Source organism: Sardina pilchardus, chromosome 11 (assembly GCF_963854185.1).
Source record: "Sardina pilchardus chromosome 11, fSarPil1.1, whole genome shotgun sequence".
In the NCBI taxonomy this organism is placed as follows: domain Eukaryota; kingdom Metazoa; phylum Chordata; class Actinopteri; order Clupeiformes; family Clupeidae; genus Sardina; species Sardina pilchardus.
Window position 1 is genome coordinate 20,539,042 of NC_085004.1, and position 11,651 is coordinate 20,550,692.

Below are 11,651 nucleotides of genomic sequence, written 5' to 3' on the forward strand. Positions count from 1 at the left end.
ACAACATCAACAATGTGTCACGAGGTTGAAAAGAACCAAAGAGCTTCAAGAAAAACGTCAAAAACATAGTCGCAAGTCACGCGAGATGTGAATCACTGGATTCGTGCATTTCAAGATGGACGCCGCCAAGGTGGAGCATGTTGTCGCTGATGCTGGAGCATTTTTGAAAAAGGCCCCACTTCAGGTGCTTATTTTCACATATATTTCTACGTGTGTTATGGCTACCACGCTGCCATATGTTTGAATACAGAATTTTGTTCTGTGTCATCACACTAATATCCAGCATTACCTACGTGACTTGGACAACGTTTCCCATCCATGGAACTGCTAAGTAGTTTACCACAGCTCAGGCTAGCGTGAGCACTAATCGTGTTTACAAATGTTATAACAAGCTAATGCAACTATTTTTGTCAACAGTGACAACGTGGCTAATGTCTATTACATGTGTTTAACTCTTTGGAACTCTCTTATCTGCACTGGACGACTATATGAAACGTATCATTGTGTCTCTTTAGGAAATCGGGAAAACCATCTACACTTTGAAGGATGTCGTGAATGAAATTCGGGACAAACCAACCAAAAGAAGTTTATCCTTCCTACCCTACACACTCATCTTCAAAGACCCTTTTCCAGAGCACGTACGATTCGGTAGGGGATTGACACACCAGATACTTTTTGGTTTAACGTTAGGTGCTGTCGAGTAAGGTTAGGTGATTGTGTACAGTGGCAGCCCAGGAGTGTCTTTCGCAATGATGAATATGTTCTGTGTTTTCCATGTAATTTAATGCAACAGTGACAGAATTCTCCAAAAAGACGGGAGACTACCCTAGCCTCTCTGCCACAGACATCAAAGTTTTGGCCTTGACATACCAGCTTGAACTGGAGAATGTTGGTTCCAAGCACCTAAAATCGGAACCTGATGTAAAGGTATTGCAATTACTCTAATATCTGCACATCACACTGTGATTAACAACTGAAATTCACGTAAATCTAAAACCATCACTATGCTTACAGGTTAAAGTTTCCAGTACACAGCGACATCCAGAGGCTCCAGATAACATTGCTGGATTCCACTTTCCTCATCATGTAAGGAGGTTGCTTGTTGCACAGTAGTTTTACTTCAGTGTAAAAAATCATTATTGTAATACTTTAAAACTCAGAAATTGATACGTTTTATTTTTTTCTGGAAATAGAAAACCTCAGAGCCACATGACGGGAGACAAGCCAACAGAGAGACACAAGCACACTGTACTGCAGAGTCAAATAATGTTATTTCTCTGGATCCTAACAATGTTGAGTTCACCAGCTTCCAGTTCTGGCGAACTACTTTACCTGATATTGAAGCTGACATCTTGGAGTTACTTGTGAGTAAAAACATACTTTTTCACACAGGCTTTATACAGTATTTAATTAGCCTGTATTTACAGTATTTATTTTCTTTGAAACAGAATGTTACAGAAGTGAAGACACAAGTGCAGAGTCCAGCCAAGATAAATGATGTGATCTCTTCGCCCACTGAGACGGTAGAGTTTAACAGCTTTCAGTTCTGGAGAGCTCCTATACCCAGCATTGATGCTGATCTATTCGAACTACTTGTGAGTAATACGTAGTCAATAAGATGGCATCCCTCTTGGTGGTGTGTGAAACATGTGCATGTATTAGGAGCAGTGGTAGTGCAGGGGATAAGGAACTGGGCTTGCATGCAGTGGCCAACAAGTCATTGATTCCTGGTTACATCATTGTGCACTTAACCCAGTGTTCCTTCAGGGAATTGTCCCTGAACTGGTTTAAGTTGTTTGGTATAATAAGTGTCAGGTAAATAGGTAACTATATAAATAATACATAAATGTTCCTTAAACTATTCGGTGAGGATTAATAATGACATTTTTTGCTATTCCCGTGGATTAGGGTGTAGACGCCATGACTGCTGGAGACAGTGAGGTGTCTGAGAAGATGGAGTCTGTGCATCTGTCTTCAGAGGAGCACAACACGTCCACAGACTCTGGGAAGGGCAAAGACTCAGAAGTCAGCACTGGCTCTCAAGAAGGAAGCGAGGAGGAGAGGGGGGAAGAGGAGGAGGAGGAGGATGAAGATGATGATGATGGTGGTGATGGTGGTGGCTGGATCACGCCAAAGAACATAAAACAGGTCACGTTGGATGGTCACAATGGCAAACCAGCAGCAGATGTTAAAGTGGGCTGTGTAACCACTGACTTCGCTATGCAGGTACAATTTTTACAAATATTTGACGCTTACTTTAAAAAAACTTATGGTGTTGTAACTAACTACATATGAAACTATTCAGATTCAGTCCTGGTAAAACACACATCCTTCTCATCAACCACCTAGGCCATTCTGTGCAGTTTTGTGGTGTGGAGAAAACCTTATAAAAATGAGTCCCGGTAACTGGCATAGCATGTTGTCAAATGAATTGCTGAAACACATCAGTTAAATTAATAGTTGTATTGGTGTTTGCAAGGCAAGTGTGTTACCTGGTTATCTGACTAGTCTCAGGTGGCAACTACATGATTCATCTGTTTAATCCACTTGTCTTTAAAACATGCACTAAAAAATTCCTGCGGTACACCACCAACCACAAATGTAACAAAATTACACACTGTAGCATAATACAGCAAAAATAATGACAAATTAGTCTGTCCATTTATTTACAGTTCAGAATCAGTTCAGACAGAGACATTTTTACCTTTCAAGTAGGCCGATCCATCGCTGTTTTATGTATTTTCACCCATAGATATTAGAAAGCAAGATACCGCATTGTCCCTCGAGTTCTAAGTGCCATAGGTTACGAGAACGCGGCCATCATACTGTATTACTGGGGGGCAAACACCTGCCACAATCAGAGACCCCTCTCTGATTTCCAATCAGATGCCTGTTTCTGCATTGGCCTCCTGTGATTGTTGCCCCCACCATGATGGCAGCGCTATTTACGTATGCTCTGGAGCCCAATGCGGTATCTAGCTTTTTAATATCTATTTTTCACCACCACTTCTCGTACGCATCACTTAGCCAGGTCATTATTGTGCTACCTACTGCCACCTACTGACATGAGCGAGTATTTATTTATTTAACACGGTACAGTGGCTATAGTAAGTATTCATACCCATGCTAAAGTTGACTAAAAAGAGGAATATAAAATCATCTTTTGAGAATTGATTGTAATGCCTTAATTAAAAAAATGAGTAAAAATCAAACCGCTAAGGACACTAATTTTCTTTGTGATTGAAGAATGTATCGTAAATAGATAAATGTTCTTCCTTAAATACAGGGAGCATAAGTAATTGACCCCTATGTTAAATTCCCATAGGAGCTGGAGGATTTTTAATATGTTTTTATTTTTAAAGGCCAGCTATTTCATGGATCCAGGATATTATGCATCCTGATAAAGTTCCCTTGGCCTTTGGAATTAAAATAGCCCCACATCATCACATACCCTTCACCATAGCTAGAGATTGGCATGGTGCTTTTTCCAGTTAGCCTATTAGCCTGTTTGATGCTCATTGAGCTCATTACAATCAATTCTCAAAAGATGATTTTATATTCCTCTTTTTAGTCAACTTTAGCATGGGTATGAATACTTACTATACCCACTGTATATTGCAGGCACAGACTCTCTCAACAGTGGCATAGCCTACTATTTGCAATGACTAAATAATAAATGTTTTTGGACTTTCCCACGGCGCACCGTCCGGACCTCTTACGTCATACAACCGAAACAGCGGTTGAAAATCACTGATCTATGTGAAGCTGTCAGTTGACACGCTTTGCAACAGCAAGCCATTGAAGATAATGTTTGTATTATTTATTTCCTTGTCAGAATGTCCTCATTCAGATTGGGCTGAATGTCCTGTCGGTGAATGGCATGCTCATCAAGCAGACGAGGAACTACATTTTGCGCTGCCATGCGTGTTTCAAGTGAGTAGCGTAATGAACTGGAATAGGTTACTCTTTGTGAGTTATCTCCCCTTTTTCTGTCATTTATGTGTTTTCATGTCTTCTGTGGTGTTATTTAAAGGACCACAACCAACATGAACAAGACATTCTGCCCACACTGTGGCAACAACACACTAAAGAAGGTTGCGGTTACCATCAGTGAGGATGGTAGTACACAGATGCATTTCTCCAAGAACCCCAAGGTTTTGAATCCAAAAGGAATGAGGGTGAGTGAATTCATTGCTTTAAGTATCTATAGTCAGAGGGTTATGGATCTCAAAGGCTTGTGTGATTAAGATGTTTTTCTGAAATGGTGTGCTCCTTTGATGTCAACATCCTTTTCAGTGTGTGTAACCTATTTAGCTTTTAAAAGCGGCCCCACATTTCATCTATGCCCTAGTGGATTAACACCATGCTTGAGGATTGTATTTATCAAAGATAAGTCCTCATTGGTTTCTTGTCTTGTCTCTTGTGTAGTACTCCTTGCCGAAGCCACAGGGTGGCAAACACGCTAACAATCCCCACCTGGTAGAAGACCAGCAGTTTCCCCAGCAGAGGGTATCCAGGAAGGCGCGCCAGAAGACCGATGTTTTCGACCCAGACTACGTGGCTGGAAACTCTCCGTTCATGGACAACGATATTTACAGCCGCTCTGCCAACCTGCATATCCGGGACACCCAGGGCATCGGTGGTGGGCGCCGTCGCAGCAACCCCAATGCTGCTCGTAAGAAGTTTGTCAAAAAGAAGTGAGAACTGTTGGTGGAAACATAATAATAACAGAGGCCCGAGTGGAGATTCATTGGGTCTATTTTCATGTGAAACTCAACCTTTGCTTTCCAATGTGTGCATTTCCCTAGTCTAAAATGGTGGAAAGGTGCAAAGTGTCCTATTTTTGTATTGATGAGAACTGCTTCAATGTAATCCATTTTAACAAGATCAAATGGAAGATTTAAAGTTTTAATTGAATATACAGTATTTTGACTTATGATACAATATCATTCAAAATATATTAGATTTGCGATTATGTGACAACTACAAGTCGTTTAAACGGAAGGAAACATTTTGATGATGAACATGATTTCCGAAAGTAGAACCATCCTTGTGTTTCTGGTCTGGACATAATCCCTTTCCCATTGTAACAAGTCAACAATATTTATTAAACATTTAAAACCCAATATGTCCATATATACAAGTACACACACAGTAAGATTGATTGGCTCGGTTGATCCATGCTATAATTAGCGTAATTAGAATTGTTCTGTTCATATTCCTGAATTTTAATCAATTGTGTGTTTGCATTTGGATTATGTAACGTGACCCCCCTACCCATATGAACTCAAACTGTATTTGTTAGTCAGCCAGATAAGAACTCCTCATCGATGTCCTTTAAGTCAGGATCGTCTGTAGTGTCAATGGTTTGATCTCCACTTGGCAAGTCTGAAGATGGCTCTGGGTTTACTGTAGGCGCAGAGGGTGGTTTACTTTCTTCAGAGACTTTCCCAGATTCAGAGAGTTTCTCCTCAAGGTTTGGTTCCAACTCCACTGTGGACAGGCTGCTTAAGGTATCGCTCAGGTCCACTTCAGGGATGGGCACTTCTCTCTTAGGCAAGACAAATTCAAGAGGCTCCAGAATGCCCTTCACATCAATGCAACCCAGACTGCCATACTTATGCACTTGTGTTGGAGGAATTCCTAAATGAAATATTCAAACAAAAAGGTGAAAAACAATTTACAAGAAAATCAACATTTTCAAAATTCAACACATCACTATGCCTGGTGGTAAGGCTGCCATTCAATGACTATAAACCTATACGGACAGTTTCCTGTACATAGATTAAGCCTAGTCCTAAGCTTTTTTTTCCATTAGAAGTTTCATTTTTTCTCCATTAGAAGCTTCATTCAGGCTCTTTGAGATTTCCAAAGGTTTGATCAAACAAATACCAACATGTGAACACGGTAGCTTTTGGTATTGGTATTTAGCAGATACTCTTGTGCAAAGCTACTTACAATTGCATCAATAAACATTACATTAGCGTAACATAAAAATCTATTTAATTAGTAGACTAAATACAATTTAACAGAATATTAATAATAAACAAAAAAGTACATTTATCTTGGGAAACTTGGCATACAGGATGTGTGCTACAGACCATTGCTAACCTCAAAAGGGTGCCCACAACTGCTTTAGTTTGAACATTTGACACACTTCGTCAAAACAATTTAAATTACCCAGTACAGATCACATAATGGACCCAACTGGAAAATCTGCTACATAAAGTCCCCTCTGTCCATTATTTTAGAATTGACCTAGAATAAATATAATTCTAATGATTGGATTACTTAGTGCCTATGTGTGCCCAACCAACTCCAGGTTTGTTTAAAGTAGTAATTTCAATATTTAGGCTACTCAATTATAAGATACAGGCCACATTTGCTTTGGAAGCGTCTGCTAAATTACATAAACGTAAACATTTGGGGGCATTTGTTGGACCCTGTGTAGAGGAGAATTAATCAGGCAGGATCCACTCTGTACGAGCAGCCTGTTCATTTTAAACATATTTGAGATAGTACCTTGAAAGTTTGATCTATGGCAGTTTTGGGCTCATCTTTGAGGTCCCAAGCAGATATATCCATATCTGCATGGTTCCAATGTATACCTTGTTTGTTTGATCACAATTCGCTTAGCTGACAGTCTGATAATGTATATAGTCCAAAACTTAACTTTATGCTTAACAAAGGGGGGGAAAGAAGGGAACAATTACCTAGTATCAGTGCCAGCTGAGAGGGGGGAAAGAGGACTTGTAGGCAGCGGTTCAGAAAAGGCACCATGTCCTCAGCAAACGCAGAGCAGAACTGGACAAACAGCTCCTTCTCTTTACTGCTGAAAGCTGACTCCTCTGCTCGGTGGAACACCAAGATGAGCTTGGTCACCTGTAGAATAAGAGATATATCTAACATCAAACAGCAATGCTAGAAAGCAATCCTAGTAACGCACCACACTACCACATCAATTTCCAAATATGAGAAATACAGTTTGCCCTGGTGCTATGGTACGCCTTGAGAAGTCCTGCCTAATGTACCTTCAGAAGTGCATTTTCTAGCTGCTTGGTGACATCCTGTGCTAGACCAATGGGGCAGCAGAGTCGAAGGTCATTAAAGGCTGTCAAAATGTAATTGAGGAAGCAAGCAAGAGGAGGAAAATTCAGGAGGGCCATGGGCGGCTGGAGGGTGCCAGGCTGTGTGGTGGGAGCCACTGGGGGGGTGGCACTGCCCAGCACAGAGGGAAGTGAGATGAGAGTGTACAGATTCATGTCTTCCTGGAACTTCTCCACTGCTTCCTGAACCGCCTTGCAGAAAGTATCCATGGCTACCCGCTGGAACATTGGTGCGAGCTGGCCACGGAAGTCAGCACCGACTCGACTGAAGGACAAGCCGAAGTACATGCATTGTCCCAGAAGGGAATCTAGGCGACCCCCTATCCCACGCTGAAGATCTCTTTCCAGGGTCTCCAGAAACTGTGCAACCTGTTGCACCACCCAGCCGTGGAAGATGGCACTCTCATTGATTGTCTGACCACCTGGAGGAAGGAGGGGGTCCTCATCCGAGAAAATGGCCCGATACTGTGTGATTATGTCGAACAGGTGTACTCGGCAAGCCTCAATCGTTTTGGTGATGTGGAAGTAAGGGTCGTCATCAGGAATTGCTGCCAGCATGGAGTGTAACCAGCTCCCCCGAGCCTGTAGAAATTTCACCCTCAGCTCAGCCTCCGTGAAGACATCCATCCTGCGTAGATAGCCAATTACTCGTAGACAGACAGGCAGCTGAGAATTGCTACGCAGTTGCTGCAGGAGCTGGTTCAGCATAAGCTGGGCAGACTGACGTACTTCATGGACAATCCCCTGTGAATTCAACAGCAAACAATAATGCAAAAAATCACAAATCACTTCAAACATAGCATGGATGTATATTAAAGATTTTGCCAGTGGGGGAAACAGACTCTGATTAACAGTAAACACCGTCTTACCTGCACAACAGGTATTGAAGAGTGCTTTTTCTCCAGCCTTTTCACATATGCTGCGAGCTCCAGGGCCTCCTCGTAGTAGCCGTTGCGGACGCAGGTGTCCATGAGCTGAGGTATCTCCAAGATCTCCAAGATCTCGGTGTGACGGTTCAGGGTCAGGCTGTTCATGCGCCGACTGGACCCAATTTCCTCGGCCTCCTTCATAAAGCCCCTACGGAGGAAATATTACATATAAATAACACATTTCTTCAGGATAAAACGTAGGCCTATATGTCATTTTGGTTTGCTTTTGGTTAATCATCATAACACATTTCTGGCATAGCCTGTCAACAATCTGACACGTCCCCACATAGATACTTTTTATAATCCGTTAAAGCAACATACCTGCATCTTTCCCCAAAACTTGGCAATTTGTCAAGAAGCTTAGATACACTGCTCTCAACACGCCCAAAGTCTCGATATATTTCCTCGGTGCAGTCAGCTCCGCGAATGAATGTCTTGTAGTTGGAGAAAGCGAGCTCCCGGGTCAGCTGCAATATCTGAGCTCTTTCTTCTGACAACCTCTCGGGTTCTCGATTTAACTTCTCCACGCCATACGAACTGAGCTCTGCTAAATAAGCTGCGAAGTCTGGATTTTCTCTCCAATTGTCTGGAAAACTATCTTTAAAGATAGATGCCAGAATACTTTCATCCTCCACGTCTACAGCTGCCATTTCGGACAGTCAACGAATTAACAGGAAGTACGTCGATCCAGGAAAAATAACACACGTCATACACATGCGACTTCCTAGCGGTGGAGTTGCTTTCACGTGGCTCACTGTGCTGAAAATTATTCCTTAACATCAGAGATTTACCTTGGTGTAATCATGCGGCCGTTAACTGACGAAGAAACAAAGACAATGTTTGAAAAGCTCTCAAAATAGTAAGTTATATTACAATCCACTAAGCATGTGAAGTGTTCAATAGTTGGTTCACAGACACTTGTGTTTATTACGCGGTGTAAGTGAACATGTACTCACTTGAATGTTCTGACTTTTGCTATGTTATTGTCATTCTGAACAGCATTGGAGAGAATATCAAACTCTTGATTGAGCGACCGGACGGAACATATTGTTTCAGACTTCATAATGATCGCGTATATTATATAAGGTACGACAAGTCGCCCTTTTTTACGCCAATATACCAGATACTTGCTAAGCATGTTATGTCAGTCTTACTATAACTATTTCATGTCCCGCTCTTGTAGTGAGAAAATTCTGAAATTAGCCACAAACATCTCACGAGACAAGCTGATATCCATTGGCACATGTTTTGGAAAGTTCACAAAGACACATCTGTTCAGACTGCAGATCACTGCTCTGGACTTCCTTGCTCCATATGCCAAGGTAAGTGTATGTGGTATTTTTTTGTTTCACCATTGCAGTCAGTGTTAAGTATTTACTCCAAAAATGTTGTCTTTTCTCCTTTAAATATCAGTTCAAGGTTTGGGTGAAACCTGGAGGAGAACAATCTTTTCTGTATGGAAATCACATCATGAAGTCAGGTCTGGGTAGGATCACAGAAAATACTTCTCAGTACCAGGGAGTAGTGGTGTACTCTATGGCTGATGTTCCTTTGGTAAGTTTTTTTTAATACTGTAGTAGAAAAGATTCACTAGAGCACTGGGGGTGGGTACCCCTTTTTAGTCAAATGTGTTGTGTGCATACACTGTATTGCCAAAAGTATTTGCTCACCTGCCTTCACTCACAAGGCAGGGACCATTCCCAAACTGTTCCCACAAAGTTGGGAGCATGGAATTGTCCAAAGGCTAATGTTGCAATATTCCTTTCACTGGAACTAAGGGACCAAGCCCAACTTGGGCATGGCCCCTTCCTGTTCCAACATGATGATGCACCAGTGCACAAAGCAAGGTCCATAAAGACATGGATGACAGAGTTTGTTGTGGATGAACTTGTCTGGCCTGCACAGAGTTCAACCCAATAGAACACCTTTGAGATGAATTAGAGCAGAGATTGAGAGCCAGTGGTCAAATGACCACATGGTCAAAACTTCCCATAAACACACTCCTAAACTTTGTGGAAAGCCTTCCCAGAAGAGTTGAAGCTGTTATAAATGCAAAGGGTCATATTAAGCGTCATATTAAACCCTATGGATTAAGAATGGGATGTGACTGAAATTCATGTGTGTGTCAAGGCAGGTGAGCAAATACTTTTGGCAATATAGTGTATATGCGTAGGTTTTAAGAGCTCATGAACACTTTTGTGACTGTCTAACATTAAATGCAAATTTACTGCACAACAATTCTTTCACACAAACATACAGGCATTTTGGGGAGGTAACCAGGTACACCATGCTGTTGGAGGTGCAAACAAACGCTGCAACGCCATTGACATCACATAGGGTGCCTCTCATATGGGGTTTTATGCACCCTCCCTTCCTTCCTCGATCCTCGTCCTCACTGATCTAGATAAAGAATGATGGGGCGGCAGCAAAGGGATAGTCTATCCCGTTTTAGTTATAGATAATTGGGAACGCCCCTCGAGGATCGAGGAGAGATGTTGGGAGGCCCCCATAGTAAGGAGCTGGCACGAGGATATTGTTTGTACCTCCAAGTAGTCTGTGACGTTTGTGTGAAAGAATTGCTGTATCTACCCGCACGTATTCTAACCTTTTGTAAACATCTATATATCTGCAGGGATTTGGTGTTGCAGCAAAGACTACACAAGAATGTCGGCGGGTAGACCCAATGGCCATTGTTGTGTTTCATCAAGCAGACATAGGCGAGTTCATCAGAAATGAAGACATGCTAACATAATGTGGAATTTGGGACATGAAATGGACTCCTTTGCAGCTGTTTGTGGTCACTAGGGACCCCAAGTACTTTCAGGAGACGGCCATAAAGGACTCTGATCAAGTGCTAGTTCTCTTGTTCCACCATTACATACCATTATGTGATCACTGGTTAGTTAATACTTGACTATTATTTGTTATGCTCTTCTTGAGGCTTGCTGCACAACTTGGTGCATATGTCGGTATTCTTCCAATCACATTTTATTTTATTTCAGCACATTTGCTGAAAAACTGTGTGTAAAACTGTCAAAGTGTAATTTTCATATTTGGATTTGGTTATCTTTGTCATAAAATGGGAATTTCTATACATTTAATATGAAGATACTTGCATATTTTTTTCAATTAACATTCAGATTAAACATGTCAATCACTTTCAAGATTTAAATTTATTTATGCAAAAGAACTACACATTCAAAAGACAATGCACAATTTGACAAGTTAAAAAAATCTCTTGATAAAATCATTATATTCATCATATACTGTAAATAAGAAACCTTTATGCTTTCCTGTAACAAAGTGTAATGGTTTGTTTTATTTTTGTTTACACATTCTCTTTGCCTCTACCCTGATTTTTGAGAATCAAGCTCAGCAAGATTCAGACAGGAACACACTAGATATGAGATGTTAACAATTTCCAGCAATTGGCCATTTAAGTTCTTAAAGCACAATAATCCAGCCTATAGGTTCAATGTCTATGAAATAACAGAATTTGCGGCCCTGAATTCTTAAAGCTTCTCAGCGAAGGATTGCCAACATACTCGCCACTATAAGTCGAGTCATGAAAATAGTCACCTGAAGTCAACACTTAACCAGCATGTACAGTTTCATC

At 41.3% G+C, this 11,651-nt stretch overlaps 3 protein-coding genes across 4 annotated transcripts; 2 read left to right on the forward strand and 1 right to left on the reverse strand.

Annotated features, from left to right (window-relative positions):
* Window positions 1-59: 59 nt before the first annotated feature.
* Window positions 60-5,126, forward strand: nob1 (NIN1 (RPN12) binding protein 1 homolog). Of its 2 annotated transcripts, none has more exons than XM_062549085.1 (10): window positions 60-184; window positions 516-648; window positions 794-927; window positions 1,015-1,086; window positions 1,194-1,364; window positions 1,449-1,595; window positions 1,909-2,226; window positions 3,836-3,933; window positions 4,034-4,178; window positions 4,429-5,126. In XM_062549085.1, exons 1-10 carry the CDS (start codon window positions 116-118, stop codon window positions 4,699-4,701), a joined length of 1,560 nt encoding a protein of 519 aa, XP_062405069.1. In that variant the 5' UTR covers window positions 60-115; the 3' UTR covers window positions 4,702-5,126. The 2 variants fall into 2 exon arrangements, with proteins under 2 accessions (XP_062405069.1, XP_062405070.1); XM_062549086.1 differs by having other exon boundaries at window positions 1,449-1,523.
* Window positions 5,127-5,246: 120 nt separating this feature from the next.
* Window positions 5,247-8,716, reverse strand: cog8 (component of oligomeric golgi complex 8). Its single transcript, XM_062549084.1, has 5 exons — window positions 8,357-8,716; window positions 7,976-8,183; window positions 7,032-7,850; window positions 6,714-6,882; window positions 5,247-5,643 (listed from the first exon to the last, which is right to left on the reverse strand). The coding sequence occupies exons 1-5, from the start codon at window positions 8,683-8,685 to the stop codon at window positions 5,306-5,308; spliced, it is 1,863 nt and encodes a 620-aa protein (XP_062405068.1). The 5' UTR covers window positions 8,686-8,716; the 3' UTR covers window positions 5,247-5,305.
* Window positions 8,714-11,194, forward strand: nip7 (NIP7 nucleolar pre-rRNA processing protein). The gene is made up of 5 exons (XM_062549088.1): window positions 8,714-8,894; window positions 9,035-9,121; window positions 9,219-9,357; window positions 9,449-9,589; window positions 10,668-11,194. The coding sequence occupies exons 1-5, from the start codon at window positions 8,839-8,841 to the stop codon at window positions 10,785-10,787; spliced, it is 543 nt and encodes a 180-aa protein (XP_062405072.1). The 5' UTR covers window positions 8,714-8,838; the 3' UTR covers window positions 10,788-11,194.
* The last annotated feature ends 457 nt before the right edge of the window (window positions 11,195-11,651 follow it).

Bases quoted from the DNA above. Each gene is read 5' to 3' on its own strand.
- nob1 (XM_062549085.1), top strand. From the start codon at position 116: ATGGACGCCGCCAAGGTGGAGCATGTTGTCGCTGATGCTGGAGCATTT. The intron at 185-515 runs GTGCTTATTTTC...GTGTCTCTTTAG, and splicing joins TGAAAAAGGCCCCACTTCAG to GAAATCGGGAAAACCATCTA. The intron at 1,596-1,908 runs GTGAGTAATACG...CCCGTGGATTAG, and splicing joins CTGATCTATTCGAACTACTT to GGTGTAGACGCCATGACTGC.
- cog8 (XM_062549084.1), bottom strand. From the start codon at position 8,685: ATGGCAGCTGTAGACGTGGAGGATGAAAGTATTCTGGCATCTATCTTT. The intron at 7,851-7,975 runs GTAAGACGGTGT...TTGAATTCACAG, and splicing joins CTTCAATACCTGTTGTGCAG to GGGATTGTCCATGAAGTACG. The intron at 6,883-7,031 runs GTACATTAGGCA...CTTATTCTACAG, and splicing joins TAGAAAATGCACTTCTGAAG to GTGACCAAGCTCATCTTGGT.
- nip7 (XM_062549088.1), top strand. From the start codon at position 8,839: ATGCGGCCGTTAACTGACGAAGAAACAAAGACAATGTTTGAAAAGCTC. The intron at 8,895-9,034 runs GTAAGTTATATT...CATTCTGAACAG, and splicing joins TTTGAAAAGCTCTCAAAATA to CATTGGAGAGAATATCAAAC. The intron at 9,122-9,218 runs GTACGACAAGTC...CCGCTCTTGTAG, and splicing joins GATCGCGTATATTATATAAG to TGAGAAAATTCTGAAATTAG.